Source organism: Stenella coeruleoalba (assembly GCF_951394435.1).
Source record: "Stenella coeruleoalba genome assembly, chromosome: 19".
NCBI lineage: Eukaryota > Metazoa > Chordata > Mammalia > Artiodactyla > Delphinidae > Stenella > Stenella coeruleoalba.
Genome location: NC_137165.1, coordinates 46,346,805 through 46,370,293, shown reverse-complemented (window position 1 = coordinate 46,370,293; position 23,489 = coordinate 46,346,805). Strand labels below are relative to the sequence as shown.

General features: G+C 57.5%; 1 protein-coding gene across 3 annotated transcripts; it reads right to left on the bottom strand.

Annotated features, from left to right (window-relative positions):
• Positions 1–2,050: 2,050 nt before the first annotated feature.
• On the bottom strand, positions 2,051–23,303 carry KCNH6 (potassium voltage-gated channel subfamily H member 6; the record flags this gene model as incomplete). Of its 3 annotated transcripts, none has more annotated exons than XM_079904357.1 (14): positions 2,051–2,969; positions 3,290–3,479; positions 4,409–4,577; positions 4,707–4,826; positions 5,151–5,235; positions 6,790–6,983; positions 9,925–10,177; positions 10,364–10,563; positions 11,337–11,736; positions 13,069–13,494; positions 16,663–16,868; positions 16,967–17,128; positions 22,209–22,439; positions 23,228–23,303. In XM_079904357.1, the coding sequence occupies 14 exons, from the start codon at positions 23,301–23,303 to the stop codon at positions 2,733–2,735; spliced, it is 2,949 nt and encodes a 982-aa protein (XP_079760483.1). In that variant the 3' UTR covers positions 2,051–2,732. The 3 variants fall into 3 exon arrangements, with proteins under 3 accessions (XP_079760483.1, XP_079760485.1, XP_079760484.1); XM_079904359.1 differs by lacking the exon at positions 4,707–4,826 and having other exon boundaries at positions 11,337–11,422; positions 11,582–11,736; XM_079904358.1 differs by lacking the exon at positions 4,707–4,826.
• Between the last annotated feature and the right edge of the window lie 186 nt (positions 23,304–23,489).

The following is a 23,489-nucleotide window of genomic DNA, read 5'->3' as shown; positions in this document are numbered from 1 at the left end:
CGCCCCAAGGCGAACACACCGTTGGACACGCCGATGTACTCAGGGCCAGGCCAGCTTCAGTCAGGCTTTCCTGCGCTATCCTGGCCACTGTAGAAATGCTCTGAATTCTAGGGTTGGTCTTCAGCAGGCAGCAGCCCGACCAGTGTGGCTCTCACTTTTTATTAGTTCCCATTCCATCTTTTCCCCACCGAGGGTCCCAAGGCAAATGCTAATCTAGCCCTAAATACTATATCTGTGTCTTGAGTTTGAAATGGAGAAGGGTCCGAACCTAGGTAACATCTCTTTATAATTTAAATGGTTTCCAATAATTTGCTTTCAACAAAACTAAAGGAGGATTGAATTGTTAGATATCATTAAATATAGTTTTTAATGATAAATGTGATTGTTAACACAGCTCAGAAAGAATTCAGAGAATTGAGTGACACTGTTATATATAACAAACCCCTTATAGTACTATCTACTTATGCGAACAAGTTTTCTCTGTGCTTCTGTTTTACTCTAATAAAAAATTAATATTCATCCACACACATGAACTAATTGAGAGGAAAATTCCCTCTTGTAAGTGATGTATATCCAATACAATTTTAGTTTCTATAAAAATTTAAAGAGATATTTATGTTGTTTTGAAAAACCTAGTACTAATAAGTGTAACCCTTAAAGCCTTAGTAAGGTTACAATTACTTAAAAAAATTTTTTTTATTATTTTTTATAAATTTATTTATTTCTTTTTGGCTGTGTTTGGTCTTCATTGCTGCGTGTGGGCTTTCTCTATTTGCAGCGAGCGTGTTTTCCAAACAGATATGATGAGGTTATTAATAATAGACTTTCAAGCATGGAAATAAATTACATGTCAGATAAACTGTGGATGGAATAGAGTGGAATTATGAGCAGAGAAAAAGGAACTATGTTAAAGAAGAGCTTGCTCTCCTGTTTTTAAATGAATGATATTGGCTTCTGAATCACTGCTATTTGGATTGAAATAGATTGATATGAATGCAACAGTTTATAAAGTGTCAATATTTACAACACACTGGAAATTATGTCCTCTGCAACTATTTATTTATTTTAAAAATTTATTCATTCATTTTTTTGGCTGCGTTGGGTCTCTCTAGTTGTGGCGAGTGGGGGGCTACTCTTCGTTGCGGTGTGTGGGCTTCTCATTGCAGTGGCTTCTCTTGTTCCAGAGCACGGACTCTAGGCGCATGGGCTCAGTAGTTGTGGCTTGCAGGCTCTAGAGCACAGGCTCAGTAACTGTGACGCACGTGCTTAGTTGCTCCGTGGCATGTGGGATCTTCCTAGACCAGGGCTTGAACCCATGTCCCCTGCATTGGCAGGCAGAGTCTTAACCACTGCACCACCAGGGAAGTCCTGTCCTCTTCAACTATTTAAACTTATCAGGAAATACTTCAGATGTCAACTAAAAATGTGTGAGGGGAAAATAGATTTTCAAAATTCTTTTAGGGAGTACTGCAAAAGGACAGGACCACTGACTTTTCTGGACAACAGCCAATTTCAGTGGAGTAGTTGACTGCACATGTTCTCAAGCCAGACCATCTGTGTTGAAATTATGTCCTCCTTTTGATATGTTTTTGGGAAATATTTTTTTTAAATCAAAGTATAGTTTACACATAGAAGTGCACATGTTTTTACAACCTGAAACACACTGATGCAATCAGCACTTAGATCAGGAAATAGAAGAGTACCAGCACCCCAGAAGTTTCCCTCCTGCTTGGGTAAATTTCTTAGTGTCTCTCTGCTTCTGATCCCTCATCTTTAAAATGGGGATAATAATACTGACCCCATATAGTTGTTGTAAAGAGTTGATGAACTAATATCTGCAGGGCAGTCAGCACGGTGTCCCCCAACACAGGGTGAGTGCTATGGAAGCGCTGGCTGTTGTCATGATTCCCTATGGCCACCACGCCAGCGCCTCTCTGCTTCCCTTCACCCCAGCCTGGCTAAAAGCCCCCTGTTCCGGGGACTCCTGAACATGGTGGATCCACCTTCAGGTTCCCAACACACAGCTCCTTGGGAGAGGGACTTGGAGAAGATCACAGCTGTCAGTTACAGCACAATCAAGGACCTGATGACCCTACGTAAGTTACACACCCAGCCCAACATGAAGTGTGCAGACTTTATTAGCTCTGAGACACTCACTCCATTGTCCCCTAGGGTCCCAAAGGTCCTCACAGAACCATCAGGGGCAGAGTGGCTGGGGGCTGGAGTTCTGTCCCTGATGTGTCCACTACAGAGGACACTTTCATCTCCAGCTGGTTCACAAGCTCTCGGCGGGAGGTCTTGACCAACCTTGGGGGCTGGCTGGGTGGTGGGGGAGAGTTCTGAGCTGGGAGGTGATCGTACTTGGCACAGAGCAAGGCTCTCACACAGTAGATCAGGAAGGTCTCTGTTCTTCACTGAGCCCTCTGTCCCATAAGCTACCTCTACACCTGAGGCTCACCCCCCCTCCACCAGGCCTGCTGTCTAAATAGAGACCTGCGGGAGGTTGGGAGAAGTCCTGAGCCTCTTGGCCCAAGCCATCTTGGGTCACCTGGATTGGCAGTTTGTAGCTACTCTAGGTAAATGGTTTTCAGTTTACAGGCTGTCTGCCTCCCCCAAATCCTTAACTGTCGCCTCACCCGCCTTCAGTTCCTTCCTGGTGTCTATTATCTTGGGGTACAGTGGCTCTAGCTCCTCACAAATCCAGGATCTGAGCCATGTCTCCGGAACTCCAGCTATTTGGGGACAGAGCTGAGGTGTTCAGGGAGCGAGGGAAAGTGAGGACCACAGACAAGTCCCTGTACCTCCAGGGGATGCAGAGGCGAGGCCAAGGGTGACGGGAGCCCCTCAGGCTGCTTCTGTTCTGAGGACGGTGTTGTAGTTTTGTCCATTTCTGTGGCTGGGGCCAGCATCCTGGAGGAGGAGTTCCCAAGCTTCGGCCTCCATTCGTCCAGGTCACCATAACTGGGGGCCTGGGAGGGGCAAGAAAGAGGGAGGCATGCAGTACGGGGAGCCTCCCCAGGCCACCCCGACTTCAGCGATGGGAAGTGGCAGGAGCTGTGTCCTGCTGCCCTTGCCCCAGATGTGGCGTCCCTGGTCACAATCTGGGCTCTGTCACCGCCTGTCCAGGCTGCCTGTCATGACTCAGACCATAAAGGAGGACAGCAAAAGTCATAGCTGCTCTCGGACCACAAAGGCCATGGGCTGGATGCCCACTGAGACCAAGTTAAGGGTGGGGGAAGACATGCAGCTGCCTTCAGGCAAGCCCCTGGGGATCTCCTCAGCTGCTTACCTGTGCAGGGGGCAGATCGCCCTGGGGTAGTAGTCTAGTTCCCGGACTCTGAGTTGCTGAGGTTGAAGGAGACAAGGCCAGGTCATTGGAGGCAGGGGCTCCCAGAATGTAGCCAGTGTGGTCCTGGGGCGGGGGCTGCTGAAGGAGCTGCAGGATGCGGCTGAGGTCTGAGGACATGCGTGATTCCAGCCTGTCAGGCAGAAACCCACAGTCGGAGTCAGGGTCAGGGCTGGGGCTGGCAAAAGCAGTTTAGGTCCTGAGGGCAGCTCTCGATTTTGCAGCCTGCATGCTGTCCCTGCTATTTCCCTGCTGTAATCCACAGCCCCTGCCCAAATTCCCCTTAGCACACCCCTGACTCTGATAATAACAGTGATCAGGCACGGTGCATACATCATTTAGTCCTCATAATGAAGTTTTTTTTTGGCGGGGGGTGGGTAACCAAATTACTTTATTTGACGGAATGGTACTATGGAAAGAACTTAAGTAGATGTTTTGGTGCACCTTAGGAAAGGTGAAGGTAACCCAAACATGCATGCACTGCCTTGGTGACCAGGGACGTCATCCCCGTGGCTACAAGAAGCCAGCCTAAGGCTTAGCTCTCCTTAACACTGTTTCCCAGAGGGTGCCTGTCAAAGAGACACTCTGGCCTCATAATGAAGCTTGACGTGGGTATTCTGGTTATCCCCATTTCACAAAAGGGAAAACTGAGGCTCAGAGTGGTTAAGTAACTTGTCCACAGTATTGCTGGTAAGTTGCAGAGCCAGAATTGGAACCCAGGACTATAGTGCCCCCAAGCCCTCACTCTGCCACCACAGCCGTACCATCCACAGGCCACACCCCCTTTCCAAGGGCCTGTGGAATTTGTTTCTGCATGAGGTTATGCCCATCTCCCCAGAAGTCCTCCTTGGCATGCTCCAGGGTTTGCTGGGACAAGCCATCCAAGGAATTGCACTTAGCGACAGGGATGGGGAGGTCTGCAGCTAAATGGGGCTGGCCATTCTCAAACCCATGGGGCACCCAGCGATGTCCCTGAGGCACCAGGAGGGGGCACCCGTGCCTAGCCTGCCACTGGGCCTGCCCTCTGTGGCTGCCCCCACCCGTGGCCCACAGGTCACTCACCTGTTCATCTGGGCCTGGAGCTGCTCTAGCCTGGAGCCTAGCTCCCGAGGCCAGCAGTCTGGGTCTCCCTGAGGGTTTGGGGGGCTCTGACTTGGCCTGGGGGGCACTTGCTGCAGCAACTCAGGCCAGCGGCCAGATGCATCTGAGATGCTCAGGGAAGGGGCTGCACCTGCACGGGGCAAGGGAAACTTGAGCTTCGGTTCATCCGGTTCCATAGGCCTGACCTTCTTGAGCAGAGCCCGGGCCCCTCCCCCTACCTGCCATGGGAGCACAGGGTGGGAGGAGTGGATCTCCTTACCTGGGCGCCCTGAAGTACGAGGTCCTACCCCCATAGAGGTCTGGCTTCTGGGACCCAGAAGGCTGTAGCCCTGGGAGGGGGCCTGGGCCCCCAGCCTGGCGGGGGTGGGTGGCTGGCTGGCTGGGAACGTCCAGCCCTGGCCTCACTGTCCAGGGAGCTGCCGCCCAGCAGGGCCCTTGGTGCCTTGATGTGGAGCCCCAGGGGCTGGCCAGTATCTACCCCTGAGGGCAGCCCTCACTCAGGCTCTGAGGACACAGGGGGAGGAAGGGTACAAGGGCCTCCGACACTGAGCCTAGGGAGGGAGCCCCTCTCCACTCACTGAGGGGACTGGGGAGGCCTCTCCCAGGGGAGGCAGATTGGGGAGGACCTGAGAAGGGGCAGGAGGCTGGGCAGGGGCTTCGGGCTGGGGAGGGGCAGACACTGGTGGGGGCTGGCTTTGCTCACCTGACTGGTTGTCACTGAGGAAGAAGCCTTGGTGGTCCTGGCTGCCTGGGGCCTGTTGGGGTGATGACTGGAGACCCTCGCCTGCCTTGTGGAGAATGAGAGCATCAAGTAACAGGGACCAAAGCCAGGACAGGGCCTCTTTGCCCTCCCCTCCCCCTCCCCCCGTGGCCCTGTGGCCACTAGGTGAGAAAGTGGTGACAGGTGGCTGGGCTCCCTGACTGTGCTCCCGGCAGCTCCTCTCCTGTGTGTGTGGGTGGGAGATGAACAGGGGCTTGGAGACGTGCAGACCCCCACAGAGTCCTGCGAGAGGCCGCCTTGAGCAGCAAGGTTGGGGTCGTGGGAGACAGGGGGGCTGTTCTCCTCCCTTTTTCCCCAAGGCCCTGGTGTCCCCGCCTTCAGCGTGGGCCAATGGGGCGATTTCCTCTGAAGAGACGGGGTCTGGAAGTCCCAGTCCGTTCAGGGGGTGCCCTCAGCAGTGCCCCTGGCAGCCCACCTTCCTGGCACCATGAGATTTGAGGGTATCCAGGGGCTGCAGATATCCCAGGCCATGGGGATCGCATCCCTCTTGCCCTGGAGTCCAGCCACTGAGCACTTGGGCCACCTGATGGCTCCTGGCTGCTGGACCTCCCCCAAGGCAGGGTCTTTGCAAGATGTCCCCTAGGTGGGAAGGGGGCAGACCGGGGAAGGGGAGGACAGCAGAGGGCAGAGGGTGCGGAGGGCTGTCCAGAGCATGTAAACCTGCCTCAGCACCACCTCCAGAAGCTGGGTGTGGGGCTGGGCCAGCAGGACCCCTCCTCCTGACACCGGGGATGGGGGGCTCAGCATCGGGGCCTCAGCTGCTGCTGCCCCTGCCGGGTGTGCCTGCCCCCGCCTTCCCACTAGCTGGTTCCAGACCTGCTCCTCCATACAGACCCTTCCGGGCACTTCCACTCCATACTGGCTGCCCCACGCCTTGGCAACCCTGAGCTCCACAAATATTTGGTCTCCCTGCACACCCTTGAGACTTCCTTGGTTATTTAACTATGCAGCTCTTTCTTTTTCCTGAGTTATTATAATCTCCTCCGCTGAGTGATAAACTTGAGAGGAGAGACTGCTCTATTACTGTTTATACCCCTGGGACCTGGCACCGTGAGTTCTTGGATGGCAGACACCGCTGCCCCCGCCTCGCACCCGCCCCTTGCAGCTTGGTAGGATGTGGTGGGAAAAGCCCGGGCTATGGAGATGCACAAACTTGAGTCCCATTTTGGCTGCGCCATTGACTATACGGCTTACTGTATGGCTGTGTGGCTTTGGTCATTTGTCCGCTATGACCCTTAGTTTCCTCATCCGGAAAATGGGGATAATAACACCACCACACTTGCGAGAAGACTAAATGAGATCATGTAAAAGGAGCCCAGCGCTTACCACATAGTTGGTGCTCGATAATTGGTAGCTACCTTCATATTTAGCATTATGTTGGCCATGGTAGGCACAGAAGAAATTATGGTAAAGGATGCAGGAGGGGGTTGAAAGGAAGGCAAGTGGCCGGATGGGTCCCTTTAGGCCAGGCAGGCCAAGCTCTCAGCCGGCTGACTGGCCATTGCCCATTACCAGCTGGCCGAGGGCCACCCCCCACCCAGCCTATCCAGCCCGGACTCACATCCCGCAGGTTGAAGGTGACTTCCAGCTTACTCCAGAAGCTGTCTGCGAAGGCGGGGTACATGTCCAGCACCTCCAGCAGGTCTGCCCGCTGGATCTTGTGCAGGTCACAGTAGGTCAGGGCCCGTACATCTGCACTGGACTTGCCCGGCCGGGCATGGAGGCTAACGGGCTCCCCAAAGATGTCATTCTTTCCTGCCAGCCAGAGGGGCGGGGTCTTTCTAGGGCCTGGCTCCAAGCTCTCTTCTGAGGAGCCTCCCTGAGGACCTCTTAACCATGACCTCACCCCACTTCAGGGATCCTTCTGGGCTGGGGCCTGGGAACAAGGTTGGATGTGCTGGCTGAGGGGTGCTGCAGAGACCCCTCCTACCCCAGCATGTGGGGCCCCTTGCTATCTCCAGGCCCCTTGGGACCATCCTCTATTAGACTCCCCCCTCCTGTTTCCCACTTTCTTTGGAACTGCCCCTACCACCCCCATCCAGGGGACAGTGGGCAGTAGGGACCCTAGAGGCTCCCTGCTTAATCTCTTCTTCTCCGGGCTGCCGCGGTGCTGCAGAGTGGACGGGACCCAGCGTCAGGAGTACCCAGCTCCCCAGGGGAGGGCCTGAGGCTTCCCTCTCTTCGTGTTCCCGCTCCCTTTGTGGGGCCAAGTGACCAGCATGGCCCCAGCAGAGGAAGCCTGGGAAAGTCACTTCCTCTCTCTGGACCCCAGTGTCCTCATCTCTAAAATGGGTATAACCATATCTGCCTTGTCAACCCCCATGGGCTGCCCAGAGAAGCAGATGTGATGCTTGAGGAAGTGGCTTGAATAGCAAGACGCACCAGACAGGTGGATGCAAGGCCCAGGGAGGGACAGATGTCACAGGGTGGACACGGGCTGGATACAGGGGCACGTGGTGAGGGTATTGGGCCCTCCTGGCGCCAGATACTGTGCTAGCCACAGCATGTCAACATGAATAAGATGCTGTCCCATGCACAAGGAGCCCCCCAAATCCCAGAGAGACAGATTACAGAATGATCTCTAGAGCCTTAGAACAGGGAAGAGCCAAGAGCAATGGGGCTATGGGGGAGGGAGAAGCTCGTTCCACCAGGAGTGGTTGGGAGCAGGGAAGAGGGGGGCTTACAGAGCAAGTGAAGTGGGGGGGGCTGTGTTGTGAGACTCTAGGAGGACTGGAAAAAGGCAATGGGGTGGAGGAAGCAGCATGTGGTCCGTGTGGCACAGTCAGGGCTGGGGGCAGAAAGCCCAGGGTCAGGGTGCCAGGGACCATGATTACTTGGATGGCCACTCCCCACAGCAAAGTCCAGCCCCCCAGCCTGGCCGTACCACACAAGAGGTGCTAATTGCTTGCACAATGATGGACAGAGGCCAAGACATGTGCCCCAAGAGAACCGGATAAAAGGTCATTTACAGAGGAAGGGACCGAGACTTGGAGAAGGAAGGGACCCTCCAGGGTCACATATGAAACCCAAGAAGCTGGAAATCTGGGCAACATTATAAAGTGATGGTTTTCCAGTAGATGAAGGATTATGACCTAATGTCCATTTCCACTCAGGACAAAAATGAGAGGAGTTCATGTCTCTAAATAAAACTTAAATTGGACTGGCTTCTTAATTATTAATAATAATTATTGTCTCTCCCACACGGACGGTACTTCTAAGCTTGGCTGAGACTGAGGGAAGGGCTCATAGAGGAGCCCGTGCTTGAGCTCAGCGTTGAAGGATGACTGGGGTCCGCCAGGCAGGGGTGCAAGATAGGTGCTCTGAGCAGAGTGGCAGCACGTGCAAAGGCACAGAGGTGTGACAGATGGGCAGGTTTACAGAACTAACTAGTTTGTATGGCTGGAATGTGAACTACTGGGGGGAGGCTGGCAGGACTTAAGGTGGCCAGAATGGGGAGGGCTGTGCATGCCATGCACAGGGGTTTACATTTGTTCCATGGGTCATGGGACCCATGGAAGGATTTTGAGCAGAAGAGGAGTATGCCAGATGTGAATTTCAGGTCACCGGCAGAAGGTGGAAGATGGAGTATGGCAGGAGACCAGATTCAGGGCCATGGGAAAGGAGCTCCTGACACCTGCCCAGGAAGGACACAATGAGGGGTGGACCCAGGCAGGGACAAGCAGACAGGTATGGGACAGAGCGAGATTAATGAGGGGAACAGACAGGGCTCCGTGGCTGCCTGGATGGTGGCGGTGGGGCAGAAAGGAGGAGGGTGCTTCTTTGGTTGACTCCCAGGTCTCTGGCCCAGGCAACGGAAGGTTCACAGTGATGGGGATGCCGACGGAGCTGCCTTTGAGGGCAGATGATTTCAGACTGAGATATGCTGTGTGGTCTGCCTATGGAATATAAGAGTGGCCATGCCCAAGAACACATGGGGTAGTCCAGTCTAAGGAGAGACTGGGGTCGGGACACAGTTCTGGGGGTCCTTGTGGCATAGGTGAGGCTGAGATCACAGGAGCAAGGAGCTGGCCCAGGTGAGGATGTAATGGGAGAAGAGAGTGAGCAGCACACTTGGTGAACACCAGCCGAGGGCAGGCCAGAGGGAGAGGACTGGGTGGAGGGGCTGGAGTAGAGCCCGGCCATGGCGAGCAGGGGAGGGTGAGTGACGGCCTGGGCAGGGACTTGGGGTGGGCTGAAGTCAGCGGGAAGGCAAGGAAGATGAGCTCTCAGACAGCTGCGGTGACCTGCCCAACGTAAGTGGCAGGGGCTGTGTGTGCCCCAAATCTGTCCCCTGTCCAATGCTCGCATCCTTCCTCTGAAGTGTCCAGCTGTCCCTGCAGCTGCACCGAGACTGGGGACCCCCCTCCATCCGAGGCAAACCCTCGTCCTCTCACCCTGAGCTTCCCAAGGGTGGGAGAAGGTCAGAAGCTGCCTGGACTTCCGAGTCAGCCCCGTAGCCCTGGAATCCCTGCTTGTCCACCCACCAGACATCTCTGAGCATCAACTTCCCTATCAGGAAAATGGGGCCTGTGGCAGAGGTTAGTTTTAAGGCTTGAGTGAGCTGGGTGTAAAGCTCCCCCGTGGCACACGCTCTGCACATGGCAGGTCAGCAGAAGGGGCCACCGTCATCATTGGGAATGGCCTGGTCCAGGCAGGGCACCCCACACGCCGGCCTAGCCCTCCCCGCCAGACGCACCGAGGATGGCCACCACTACGTCGTCGCGCAGGATCTCGATGGAGCCGCGGGAAATGAAGTAGAGCGTGGAGAGCACGTCGCCGAGGTGCACCAGAGTGTCCCCGGGCGGCGCGTGCGTCGTCTTGAACTTGACGGCGAGCGCGCGCAGGCAGCCCTTGCTGGCGCCGTGGAAGGCCGGGCAGTGCTGCAGCAGCGCGCGGTGCAGGTGCAGGCAGATGTCGGCCTGCAGGCACTCGGGGAAGCCCTTCAGCACCTGCGAGAAGGGCGGTCGCGTCCAGCGGGGCGCGGCCGGGGTGGGGGTGGGGCTGGGGGAACGGGTGGGGAGGGCTCTGGGGACGCCCTGCGCCCGCGGGACTTTGGCCTCCCTCGGGGAGTTAGCCAGAGCTGGGACTTGGGCTAGGTCGCCCGCCCCGCCCCAGGCAGAGCGGCGGGGGCTCACCGCGTTCATGTCGATGCCGTTGGTGTAGGACCAGGCGTGCTGGAAGTACTCCTCAAGGCGCTGCCGCAGCGGGTTGGGGATCTGGTGGAAGCGGATGAACTCCTTGACTCGCAGCATCTGCGTGTGGTAGCGCGCCGTGCCCGAGTACAGGCGCTGGATGATGGCCGACACGTTGCCGAAGATGCTGGCATACATGAGGGCTGGGGCGGGGAGCGGGGGATATGGGCCGGGGGCAGGGTGCGGGGTGAGCTCCTGAGCATCCCCACCAGGCCACAACACCTCGGGGCCTGCTCCAGGACCCCCTCCCTCTCCCTGGGATCCCCCAGTCAGGGACCCCTCTGTCCAGGGCAAAGTCACAAGTGCCCAGGACGGCGCCAGGGCACATGGGGGACAAAGACCCCTGGGCTTCCTGCCCTCCTCCCTCTGCCCTCCCTCCTGGCAGCTTCCTGGGCCCAGAGGCCAAACTCCTGAGAAGATGAAACCAGGGCAATGAATTTTTTTTTTTTGGGGGGGGCAATGAATTTTTTAAATTCAGATATGTTTTCTCTTTCAAGTTGTAAAAATATAAAAAAGGGAAAACTCTTGGTCTCTTGTTTTCACCCATTTTCCCCTTGTTTTTGTTTTTCTGGGCTTTAACATCTCTAAATACTTCATGGGCGTGGACCTATGCTAAGAAGGGCCCTGGACTTAGTTTAATGCTCTGCTGTCACCGTCTTGAAATTCTTAATAATTTTGTTTTAACAGAAGGCTCCATGTTTTCGTTCTGCACCGGGCCCTGAAAATGATGTAGCTTGTCCTGATCCCTGGTATATAGCGAGGGCTACATGGGTGTTAAATTCTGTGTATAGTTGGTGTACACATATGCAAAAGTTCATTGTGCTGCCAACTTAGGATCTGCCTATCATACACCCTCTGTTATATCTCATTACAAAACTGAAACTGGGATTCTATGAGTAAGGCCCGGGACACTCACAGCCGATGAGCATGACGCAGATGGAGAAGACCTTTTCAGAGTTGGTGTTGGGTGAGACGTTGCCGAAGCCCACGCTGGTGAGGCTGCTGAAGGTGAAGTACAGGGCCGTGACATACTTGTCCTGCACCGAGGGGCCTGAGGCTGGGTCGCTGCCATTGTAGCGCTTGCCGAGCTGCGCTCCCAGGCTGTCCAGCCAGCCGATCTTGGGTTCCAGGTAGGGCCGCTCCACGTTGCCGATGGCGTACCAGATGCAGGCCAGCCAGTGTGCGATGAGTGCAAAGGTGCACATGAGCAGGAAGAGCACTGCTGCCCCGTACTCAGAGTAGCGGTCCAGCTTGCGAGCCACACGCACCAGCCGTAGCAGCCGAGCCGTCTTCAGCAGCCCGATCAGGGTTGTGGTCTGGAGGGGTAGGGAGGGGGCGGGGACACGGAGTTGGGGGTCAGCCCTTGAAAGGCTGTGCTTAAGACCACGTTTATTCACTTGCGAATGTGGTCACATAGTCATTCAACAAACACTTATGGAGAGCCTGCTTTGGGCCAGGCTCTTGGCAGTGGGGCACAGTGCAGGGCCTTAGGAGCTCTCAGTGTAGAGTTCAAAATAGCCATATGTTTGCTCGCACAAAAGTCTACAGGGAGCACAGAGGAAGGGGAGGTCAAGTCTGCAGCGGCAGGGCAGGGAAGGCTTCCTAGAGGAGGTGGCACAGGAGCTGAGTCTTGAGAGAGGAGGCTGGGTCTCCAGGCAGACAGGAGGGAGAGGTAAAGGGCACTCCAGGCACAGGGAGCAGCATGAGCAAAGGCATGGAGGTGTGAGAGGGCACAGTCCACGTGGAAAACCAAGGGTGATGCTGCAGCTGGGAGCACAGAGTAGAAGATGGTGGAGGAGTGAGGAGTGAGCCTGGAAGGTGGGCAGGGGCTGCTGCTGCCTGCGGAAGGTGGCCGCAGGGCCCACAAAGAGCTTGGCTTTTATTCCAAGCCACTGGGGAGCCACTGAAAGTTCTGAAGACTGGGTCAGATAAGGGACAGGGTCAGACAAGTGATCTGAAACTTGCTCTGGCCTCTGCGTGCAGGGGCTGAGGCTGGCAGGTGTGGGGCTGGGGCAGAGGTGGGTAAGAAGGCCACTTAGTGTGCAGGCAGGGGCAGTGTGGGTGGAAAGTGGGAGGGCGGACTTGGGGATAGATTTGCTGGGAGTGGGTGGTCATGGGAGCAGGTAGTCACGATGGACACCCCGTGCTGGACGGGCTGGGTGACTGGGTGACTGCAAGAGGCAGAGCCGATTTCAGCGGAAAGCTGATCCCGAGAAGGTGGGTCAAAAGGACATAGTGGGACTGCAAGCTACGAGAAGAGCATGAAAATGCCCTCACATCAGCTATGAGAAGCAGGGTGGGCATAGTGGAGGGGCTGGGGCTTAGGAGGGGGTCAGGCTGCATGGAGGGACAGCCTGTGGATTCCTTTGCTAACGCCAGGGTAAGAGTGGTTTAGAAGTCAGCACGAGGGGCTGGGGCACAGGAGTGCCCATCCCAGAAGGGGCAGGATTCTGGAGCACAGGGAGGGCACCCAGGCCTGGGGTGCTCAGCTGCTCCTTCTCCAGGGCTGGGAGATGACAGATGTCTGAGGCCCCCCCTTTCCACCACCACTTGCTTTGGCAAAGGTGCCCAACGCCAGGTACTCTCTGCACCCACGGCTGGGGCACAGGGGATGGCCACAGCGGCCGGCCTGAACAGGGTTTGCTCACCTCATCAGAGCCAGTACGGAAGATGAGCAGGTCGAAGGGGATGGCGGCCACCATGTCGATGAGGAACCAGCCCTTGAAGTAGTGGACAGCAATGCGGCGGGGGTGGCTGACCACCTCGTCGTTGGCGTTGACGTAGGTGGTGCGGAAGTTGATGACGATGTCCACGACGAACATGATGTCCACGATGAGGTCCACCGTGGTGAGCGGGCTGCAGGTGTAGCCACAGTCCGCGCGCTGAGGCTTGTCCTGGTCGCCGAGCAGGAAGGCGGCCGAGTAGGGCGTGAAGATGGCCGTGTAGATGACCAGCAGCAGGATAAGCCAGTCCCACACGGCCTTGAAGGGGCTGTAGTGCAGGAGGGTCCCGCGGTGGATGCGCGGTGCCTGCAGCTGGTACTCCGGCAGCACGTCCGCACCCAGGGACAGCACCTGGGGGTGGGGACCGTGGGGCAGTCAGCAGGGTGGCCGCCGCTGGTGAGACGGGTCTGGGAGGGGTGCAGATGCAGGGCTGAGGCCTAGGAAGGGAGATGTGGGAGAGGGTGGGCGATCCGGGCTGTGCCGGGGAGAGGGGACGACACAAAGATGGGGTGTGCATGTATAACAGGGCAAGTTCTTAAGGGGACAGGTGTGCAGGAAGTGCAGAGAGGAGGGGGGTTCCATATGAGGGGTGCAGCTCTGTCCCACAGTGATCCCAGGTTTGAAGCTCACAAACTCCCTCCCAAACAGGCCAGCCTGGAACGGGTGGAGACAGGGCTGGGGGAGGGGAGAGGAGAGGGCCAGGCTCAGGCAGATTGAGAGGGTGGTGGGGCGGGGGGCGGGGCATCAGTCCTCTCTGGTGGGTTTGGGAAGTTTCCAGTGGTCAGGTTCCCGATGGGAACAAGTCACCCCCAAAATACCCTCTGCATTCCTGAGGGCCCTGTGGAGCCTGGACCTGTGAGGGCCCTGCCTGGGGCCAACCCTCAGAGCCTCCGTGGAAAGAACCAAATTTGGGGGTGAGTAGCTAATCTGAGCCCTCGACAGGTGCTGTGTGCCGGAAGCCTTGACTCCTTCACACGTCCGAGGGGGTTTTGATCATTACGTTCAGCTGAACGCCCTTCTGCTCTGACCCTCTGACCCCCGCCTCCAATCCTACGGCCAACACAGGATCATCAGGGCCCAGTCCAACATACCCAGGCTCTGCCCAGCTGCTGAACACAACAAACAGCTGGGGCAGCAGGAAGGCATGCATGCGTTTTGAAGCCAGACCTCCCAGGTTGATCCCAGGTCGGACATTGCTGTGTGTCTGTCTTGGGGCAAGTTTTTTAACCTCTGTGAGCCTCTGTTCCCTCACTGGCAGAAGGGGATGACAAAGGACAACAAACTCCATGGGGCTGTTGTGAGTAAATGAGCTGGTACGTCTCAACGGCACATGTCGCTCTACACGATAATTCCTCCTCCCCACTCAACCCATGTCAGACGCTGCCCCAACAAGGATGGGGCCTGAGGGGTGTCTCACGGACCACGCCCCACCCCCTGCCCAGCACTACCAGATAGGGCCCTGCCGGTGGTCCTGGTTTAAGAAAATCTACCATGTAAGGTTCTGACCTTGCAAACCAGGTCCATTAGCAGATGGGATCACAGTAAGGAAGATCCACCCAAGGGCTGGTTCCAACCAGACGGTCCCCCATCTGCCATCCAAGGCCCTGGGAGGGGTCACAGTGTCCCCACCCTGTGGTGACCTCCAGCTCAGCCTTGGCCTCGGCTCCTGTTTTGCCTCCCCAGGATGTTTCCTCTAACCCTGCACAGACTCAAACCATCTTTTCCAATGTTCTCCCTGCTCCTTGTAAACACCCTGACCACACAGCTGTCCCCCACTGACTTAGAGCTGCAGATCCCTTGTGCCGCACGTCCGCCTCATATGCCCCGCACTTGGTCCACACAGGGGCTCAACTAAAAGGGGCCAAACGAGCACTGAAAGCCTGGCTGTTATGGCCACCTCCGCCCCTGGCTGCTCAAGACCAGCCAGGATGAAACTGCAGAGCACGGGGAGTGGGAGGGAGGCAGTCAGACTTTGGGGGGATGGGGTCCGAGGAAGTGTACATCCTCAGGACTTCCAGACAGGGGTGCCATCTCCCCCACCACAGACCTCCATAGTCTCCCATCGCCTCTGAGGCCAGCACGAGGCCCTTCTCAGTGGGCTCTCAGGACGTAGGAACTCAGGTGTGGGATCACAGCCCTCTAGGCCCTTTGAGTTCGGGTTGAGGCTGGTGTGACTTCCGTGCTCTGGGCCATGCCAGCCTGAGCTCTGTCAGGCTCCTCCCCACCTTAGGGCCCACAGGCAGTGGGTTAGTAAAGCCAAGAGGGGCTGGGGCAGGGGGAAGGGCAGCAGGACAGGTTGGGTGCGGGCAGGGACCACGAGCCCCAGCCAGCTCTGTCGGGCTTCACGGGCAACTTTCCAGTCCAACAGCCCCCATGGCCCCTACCACCAACCTGAGGGCCCCGGGGTGTGCAGCTAGGTGGGCTTCCCAGGTCATTGGGCCACATTGCCTGACCTCCAAGCGCCCAGCCCTCAACCTGGGGTCCTTTCCCAGGGTTCCTGTGCTTGGTGAGGGGCTGGGTCACAAGGAGTTTCTACTCCATCTGCTCCGGCACAGACAGTGCTTCAGGTGAAAAGGGGTAGGGAGGCAAAAGAGCTGCTCCCATCCGCTTATGAAGCAAAGTCCCAGGGGAAGCTGGAGTAGGTGCCTACCTCGCCCTGCAGCCCCTTGCCCATCTCCGGCCTAGGCAGCCCTCAGTGCTTTGTGGGGCCAGCACACTCAATGTCAGATGAGTCCTCAGAGACGGTGCGGTCCAACCCATTCCTCCGGATGGGAGCCCCGGGGCCCAGTAAGGGCATAAGGCCTCTTGCCCAAGGTCACAGAGTGGGCTGGTGGCAGGGAACCTGAACCTTGGGCACGGCCCTCTGCATTTCCCCCTGGATGGTCAGCTGAGGACTGGGGCATCAGGCCCCAGGAGGAGGGACACGGGGGTCAGCTGGAACAGAGGACCCAGGGGGGTTCGCCTTGGCCTGGCCAAGGTGGGGTGGTGGGGAGGGAGGCATTTCGGGCCTGATCCCCAGGGACCTGAAGATGCCAGGGCCACCTCTCCTCTGCCTGGATTGCAGAAGGATCCTGCCATGGGGGGGCTGGCTGTCGCCTCAAAGGCAAGGGGCAGAGGCAGGGCTGGGGCTTCCCCATCCACTTCAGTATGGCCCTGACACCTCTTCTCTCTGCTTCTCCGGGACTGGCAGAGCCTTGGGTGGGCCTCCATGGTGACCTGCGGGTTCCCCCCTCCCAGCTCCTCCAGGCCTAGGATGTGGCACTAGTCACAGGCTCTGCTGACCCCATCCTCCCCTGGTTCTGGGAGCTGAGCATCAGGGTGGTGGCCTTGGGGTTGGTCTTTAGGTCTAAAGAATCAGACTCCAGCAGGACAAGGGGCCTGGAGCTCAGACCAGACAGTAGGGGGCTGGGCAGGCCGGCTCCCTCTGCTAGCCCAGCCCCGGAGGAGTCCAGTCCATGGCCTGAGGAGGGACCCTCAAGGCCCAGCAGAGCCCCGTCCACCCTGCCCTGCAGGCCGCACCTGGGTGACCTTCTCGGTGACGTTCTGGGTCCGCTCTACCACCTTGTGGGGTGCGATGATCTCAATCTCCGTGGTGGAGCCCGAGCGGTGCTTCTCCAGGTTGAATTCCACGAAGTTGAGTGTGAACTGCGGGATCTGGCTGATGGTCCTGTACTTGACCCTGCCCGGGCCAGGTCCCTGTGCACCCGGCCTGCCATGAGAGCCCTCTGAAACCAGGGCTGGGGTCAGAGCAGCCAGGGCTGGGGGACCCACTGCTCTACCTGGTGCTCCCCGCCCCTCCCCGGCCACCTGCTCCCCGCCTCACCGGAGCCCAGGAAGCTCTGGGACAGCAGGCGCTGGGACAGGCTGCGGCTCCCTCGCTTGGCCAGGAGCTGGGCCAGGTCCTCAAAGTTGAGGATGAACATAATGACGGCCCCATCCTCATTCTTCACGGGCACCACATCCACGAGGCAGCGGAAGCTGGAGGCTGCAAACACCGTGGGGAGGGGGTGTCACTGGAGGGGTCCTCTCCTGCAGGAACCTGGCCTGGGGAAGCTAGGGAGTGATCTGGGTTAAGGTCAAGTTAAGAGCAGCCGTGGGGGGTGAGGAGGCCTGCAGAGTCACCAGAGCTATTGGGCAGAGGGTTGGTGACACTGCCCAGCAGGTGCCCCACCCACAGGGCAGAGGTGGAGAAAGCAGCTAAGCTTCTCATTAGAAAATAATGTAGCATCGGGCCCAAGTCCACACTCAGCCCTCAGCTCAGGGCTTAACCTTGAGGTTCGCTTCTGCTGTAATTAAAGCCGAGCAGATGGGGGTGGATTAAGTGGGGAGGTGAGGTCGGGTGTTCTACCCCCATGTAGCTCTGGCTGGCCCTGGGTTCAGCTCCCATATTCCCATCTCACAAAGATGTCCTGCTCCCCTGATGCTGGAAGGAACTCACTGTTGAGAACATACTGAGTGCTGGGCACTGAGCCAGTTGGCACATGTGGCCGCAAGCTCCGTGGTGGCACCCAGTGGATCCCTGGAGGGCCCACACGGACCCCTGTTCCGCTGAGCCTGGGGTTCTGAGAAACTGACTTGCTGGGGCTGGCTGGGGCCCTGGAGCGGGGAGCCCTGGGCTCTCAGTACATAACAGTTTGGAGAGGGGAGGGGACTTGTCTGGAGCGAGGACACTGGAATGAAGGCCAGGCTACTGCTCCAGGCCTGGAAGGGGCCCATGGTCTCAAGGCAGAGGTGCTGGTGCTGGGACTGGGGGTGGAGGCGGGGCAGGCAGGGCAGTGGCCTGGGGTCTGGAGAGGGAGAGGGAGATAGATGGCAGGGTGGGGGCAGGATGGGCCCTCCAGCCACTCTCCCTGCTCTCTCAGGAAGCCCAGACCCAGCCATTGACCCCACTCTTCCTCTTTCTCTGCTCCAGGGTCTCACTCCCCCTCCCATAGGTGAGTGGAACAAAACAAGCTAAAACTTCCCTGTACCCCAGAGTCCAGTCTGTGGGCTGGCTGGATGCCCCGTGAGCCCCCCTCCATGGTACCCGGTCATCCCATGTCCCTCAGTTCAAAGTGTTGGTGGGTGTCAGGCCCAAGGGTCAGGATGGATGCTAAGGGCAGGGGCCTCAGGTAAAATGACTATCAGAAGGCAGGTTTGTGTCTGTCCCATTTGCCAGCTGCCAGGACCTGTTCCAGGTGCTGTTAACTGAGTGAATGGAAGAATGTGTGTAAATGTGAGTGGGTGGGAGGCTAGCTCACAGGATTATTACTACTTTGGGTTTCACCAGAATCACGCTTCCCCCAGCTGCCCTCTGGTGTGCTTCCTCTCACCATTACTGCTGGGGGGCAGCCAAGCTTCCCCCATCCTCCCTCCCACGTTCCTCCCTGGGAGCAGGAATCTCCAGGATCAGATTCCCGGACTCCCAGGCACCAGGCGTCAGGCAGCCATCTGCCAGCTGCTGCATTGGGCCCCACGGGAGACATCCACCCCGAGGAGAGGCTACCCGCTCGCCTCTGTGACCCACTCCTGGGCTCGCAGTGCTGTAGGCCTGCCTCCCAGGCCAGAGCCTGGTGCTCTTGTCAGCCCGGGGCATGGCGAGGCTTGGGTACTGGGACCCACCCAGGAAGCCTCCTTGGCCAGTGACCTGAGACACCGCCCCCAAGGCCAGACTATCTCCTCACTCTCTCTGGCACTGCAGAAATCTGGCCTGGGAGCAGGCGGGGAGAGGGCAGACCTGGGCAGAGGGCAGGGCCTCCAGGTTCTATGCTGCTAGGGGTTGCCAAGGCCCAGTCTGTACCCACTGATGCTATCTTTGGAAAACTGAGGCTGGGAATGGACCGAAGACCAGCCCATCAGAGCAGTGAGGGCTGGAAGGGGGCCGTGCGTGACACCCTATGCCTGACCTTCACGCTTGCTGCCTGTGGGGTGGTGGAGACAGGAGGCTATCAGGATTTGGACGAGTTCAGAGCATTCTTTTCCTGATCCCTAAGCTGTCCTTGCTCATGAGCACCTGTGTCCGGGTGACCGGAAGGGGGTGAGTGTGGTCACCCTAGGTTGTGCCCAGGAGTGGCAGTGTTTCTGTGCCCTTGCCCGCTCCCTGGACGGGGGGCCACAGGCTGTGCTCATTCTCCCTTCCAGGGGCTCCTCCTGGTCACCTCTCTGACCAAGGGCAGCAGGCGCATCTGCCCCCTGGGACACCTCACTGCTCTCCGCTCTGCTCTGTGTTTTGGATGTGTCCCTTCCTTCAATTTCTTATAGTCCCCGCCCCTCCCCTATGAGCCTCCCTGTTGTCTATTGCCCCCATCTCTTTACACACCCCCGTCCAGCATGTGGTGAGCCCTCAGGGAGGAGCTGGTGCCACAAAAGCTGCCACTGAGAGGGCGGCTCCACACCGCCTCCCGACTTGGTCTTTCTGACATTCATGGGTGGGTGTAAAGAAAACACTGGGACCTCAGACCTCAGCCCTTGCCCTACCCTCCTGATCTGGAGCTGAGGACTAGAGGATCCCCAGGCTTGCGGATTAAGGGACTCTCTGGTTTGGGGTCATCAGAGAAGAGGATCTGGCCAAGGCAGGCAGGGATGGGCCCCTCTGACAGGCCCCCAGTAGGGGCGTGGGCCGGGGGGGAGATCTGAGTGCCCTCCATCCCTCCCTGCAGACTTTCGTTCGTTCTAGTCTTACGGCCATCCCCATGCCTTCCAGCTGTTAGGTTCTTACTTGTCCCAGTGAAGGCAGATGGCGGCAGAGCCAGTTTCTCAGGGGTCTCTGAGCCCTGTCTCAGGGGGTAATTTTTATCACATGCCCTGGCCTCTTTGAGCCCAACTTTACACAGCTGCACAATGTGGAGATATGTGGACACAGACCTTCTACTTTGACTTGGAGAACTGTCAGGGGATTACCCCTTTAGAGGAAAAGAGGATTATAAATCAGCTAGAATTCTGTCCAGGACCCCTTCCCTTCTCACCTCCCTGGAGTCAGAGGGGGGAAAGAGGGGGGAGAAGAGGTATCGTGAGGAGGGAAGAAATCATCATTAGGATGCCCTCCAGCAGGGCTATAAAATGTATGTGACTATGATAAAAAACAATCATGCAGTCAGAGTGGACCATAAGGTGAACATAAGCTATCTGAGCATTACATCCTTCCCTTAGGGGAATGCAAGCCAGGAGGTTCCCCTTTCTGGGTTCTGGCCAGCTTGGGGCAGGTCCAGGTGGTCAAAGTCTTGGACTATAGGACAGGGAAGGGCTTAGGATGGGGGTGGGAGTAGACTGGGATTTATGGGGCACCAGGCATGTGGGTAATTTTTCATTTTCACCCAGGGACAACCTCCAAGACTAGGTCTCTAGGGCCCCTTCTGATTGCTAGAGGACCCCAGCAGGGTTCTGAAGACCGGAGTCCTGATCTGAGGGTCAAGGCTTGGCCTTGACCTCTAGCCCCTGCCCAGGCACATGCAGCGTGCTGAGGAGACCCTAAGAGCTCTGATTTGACATCACTAGGAGTCTGTGGTCAGTCCTCACCCCTCTGGGGCCCAGGTAGAGCTCTGGGGTCAAGGGGAGGGACAGAGAAGGACTTGTTGTCCGCTATCATTTCCTGCTGTCCCACCCTGTTCCCCTGGGACCCTTCTCACTCCTTTGACTGTCACCTCCTCTCTGCAGTGGTGTGAGGTCACAGCTTTTAAAAATATTCTGACTTCATTAACCCTGTGAGCGCTGCCAAGCTAAGCCAGGTTCTTCCTAGTCCCGTAATCACTACCCCATTCACATGGGTGGCAGCAGCAGGGGACAGCCAGAGGTACAGCCAGGACCTGACCAGGAAGCACCCGGAAGCCCTTAAACACACACACATGCTCAGGTTCACACTTACACTCATGCTCCACACACACACACACGAGGCCCCTGCTACCCGGCTGTCAGCACCCCTCAGCCCCAGTGCCTGCCGTTTACCTGCACTCCAGTGGTCCTCATTCCTTCTTCCCCAGGGAAGGCCCTCTTCTGAGGCTTCCTTCCCCCAGAGTCCTGCCTCCAAACACAGAGGCTGTTGGGTTCCTTTCTCCCCTCTTGGGATTATTCAGACCAGATATCTCTGAGGGAAGAATCCAGAGATTTGGGGTCCAGTCCCAGTTTGGACCCAAGCAGTAGAATCTTGGCCAAGTCCCTTCTTTTTCTTGGGCCTTGGTTTCTTCATCCATGAAAGGAAGGGATTTATCTAAGCCAGTGGCTCCTAAACTTGGCAAAACACCCAAACTGCCAGGGAGATTTTTACAAATACACCTGCTTTGTCCTCCCTCCACACCTCTGAGTCAGCCTCTCTCTAGGGAAGGTGTGTTTTGGAAAACAAGCTCCAGGTAATTCTGATTCAGACCCAGGCTGGTGGGGCCATTGATCCAGGTGATTTCAAAGGGACTTTCAGGATCCTAATTCCCACTCCTCTCTTCCCTCCCCTCACGGATCCAGTGAAGCACTGGGGGGAGGGTCTTAAAGGGCTTCATGATTTTTCATCCTCAGCCCCTGACCTATGCTTTTGTTCTGTTTGCAGTAAGCTTGGGCTGGCAATAACATCCCAAACAGGATGAGCCTCCAGGTCATGGCAAACTCCAGACCCTATCTCCCCAGGGAGCTAGGGCTTGGTGAGCCAGACCCAGCACTCTTTTCAAGCCAGCTGCCCCTTGCCTTGCCTCGCCACAGAGGCCTTGAGGGGGTGACTCCTCCCCTAATCCCCAGAGCAGATGGAGATGAGTAAAGGTTAATTTCCATCCCAGCTGCCTGACAGCTGGGGCTGACAGTGACAGAGTGGACAGCCAGGAGACCAGGGACATGGGGGAGGGATGGTGGTGTGGGAGGCCCTGCATGGGGCCAGGACCAGTTGGTGGCTCAGTCTGGTCCCTGGCCTCTGAAAGGGACCTCAGAAGGCATTTCATCCAGTGTCCATCACTTCACCCTACAGATGAGGAAACAGAGGCCCAGAGAAGAGACAAGATTTATCCAGACCCTTTGGTCCTCTGGGTCAGTGCCCTTCCCATGGTCACTCTGCCTGGACAAGAGAGGGGCCAAGCCTGCCTTGCAGAACCTGTGGCCTGAGGGCACCTCACCATCCTTGCGGTAGTAGAGGATGTCCACCTTGCACTCCTCGGCCCCCAGCAGGGCCTGCGCCAGGCGGGACATGGCACTGCGTGGGGTGTTGGGGCCTGTGAGGAAGTCGCAGGTGCACGGTCTCTGCATCACTTCCACTCGGGAGTAGCCGAAGAGTTCACAGAAGCCATCGTTGCAGTAAATGATGGCGCAGTTCTCCATCTGAGCATTGGCGATCAGGAACTTACGACCTGGGGTGGGAGGTGGGAAGCCCATGGCAACCAGGATCAAGCAGCAGAGAGGGAAAGATCATAGGGACTCTTGGGAGCAGTCAGGGGGGATCTGGATGGGGGAGCAGAGCGGTGATCAGAATGGGGGAGGGGGGAGGTCAGGTCTGGGGAGGGTGGGAAGACCACGGAGGCCAGAGCCATGGGGGAAGGTCAGGGGACTCCTGGGAGTAATGAGGGGGTGGTCAGGAGGGGGAAGCAGGAGAGTGATTAGAGGAGTGAGGGAAGGGGAGTCAGGGCTGGGGATTGTGGGAAGACCAGGGCAGGAATGAATGGGGTCGTGAAGAGGGAGGGAGGCCCAAGGCTTCCTGGAGGCAGGGAAAGGGGTGTGACCAGACCGGGGCCAGACCTGGGTGAGCTCCTGGAAAGACCAGAGTGGCTAGGGTTAGGAGGTGAAAAGGAGGGTGAAAAGGAAACCTCTGAAGGAATTTGGGGGGGTGGGGGGCGGTTCAAGAGGGAATTGGTACAGTGATAGAAGGGGAGGTCAGGGCTTGGAAGGGGAAAAAAACAGCTCAGGGGTGGAGGGGAGCACTGCGCTCTGCCCACCGTGCTGTAGAAGAGAGGGCAGCATTGGAGGTAAGCGGGGGCTCCCTGGGGGAGAAGGTGTTTCGGGGACACTAAAGAGAAGGGTTTTGCGTTCAGCCTCAGGTACCCCCCCACCCTGCTCTATCTGAAGTTAGTAAAGGGTTCCGGCCACTCCGGCCACCGAACCAGGGCTCCAGATCGTGCCCCCACCCGACGCACACACTCACTCTGGCCCTCGAACTTGCGGATGATGGTGTCCAGGTAAGTGTTTTGGGGCGCGACGTGGCCCCTGCGGACCGGCATCTTTCGGCTGCGGCCTCTGCCTGGAGCCACCAGCGCCCCGGCTCCCTGCGTCTCCGTCTGCCCTCTGGCTCCGCAGCGTCCGGCTCCGGGCGGGCGCCGCCCCCGGGGAGGGCCGCGGGGCTTCGTGCCCCGCCCGCCCGCCTGCGTCTACCCTCTGCTGCTCTCCCCGGCCCTCCCCGGCCGGCC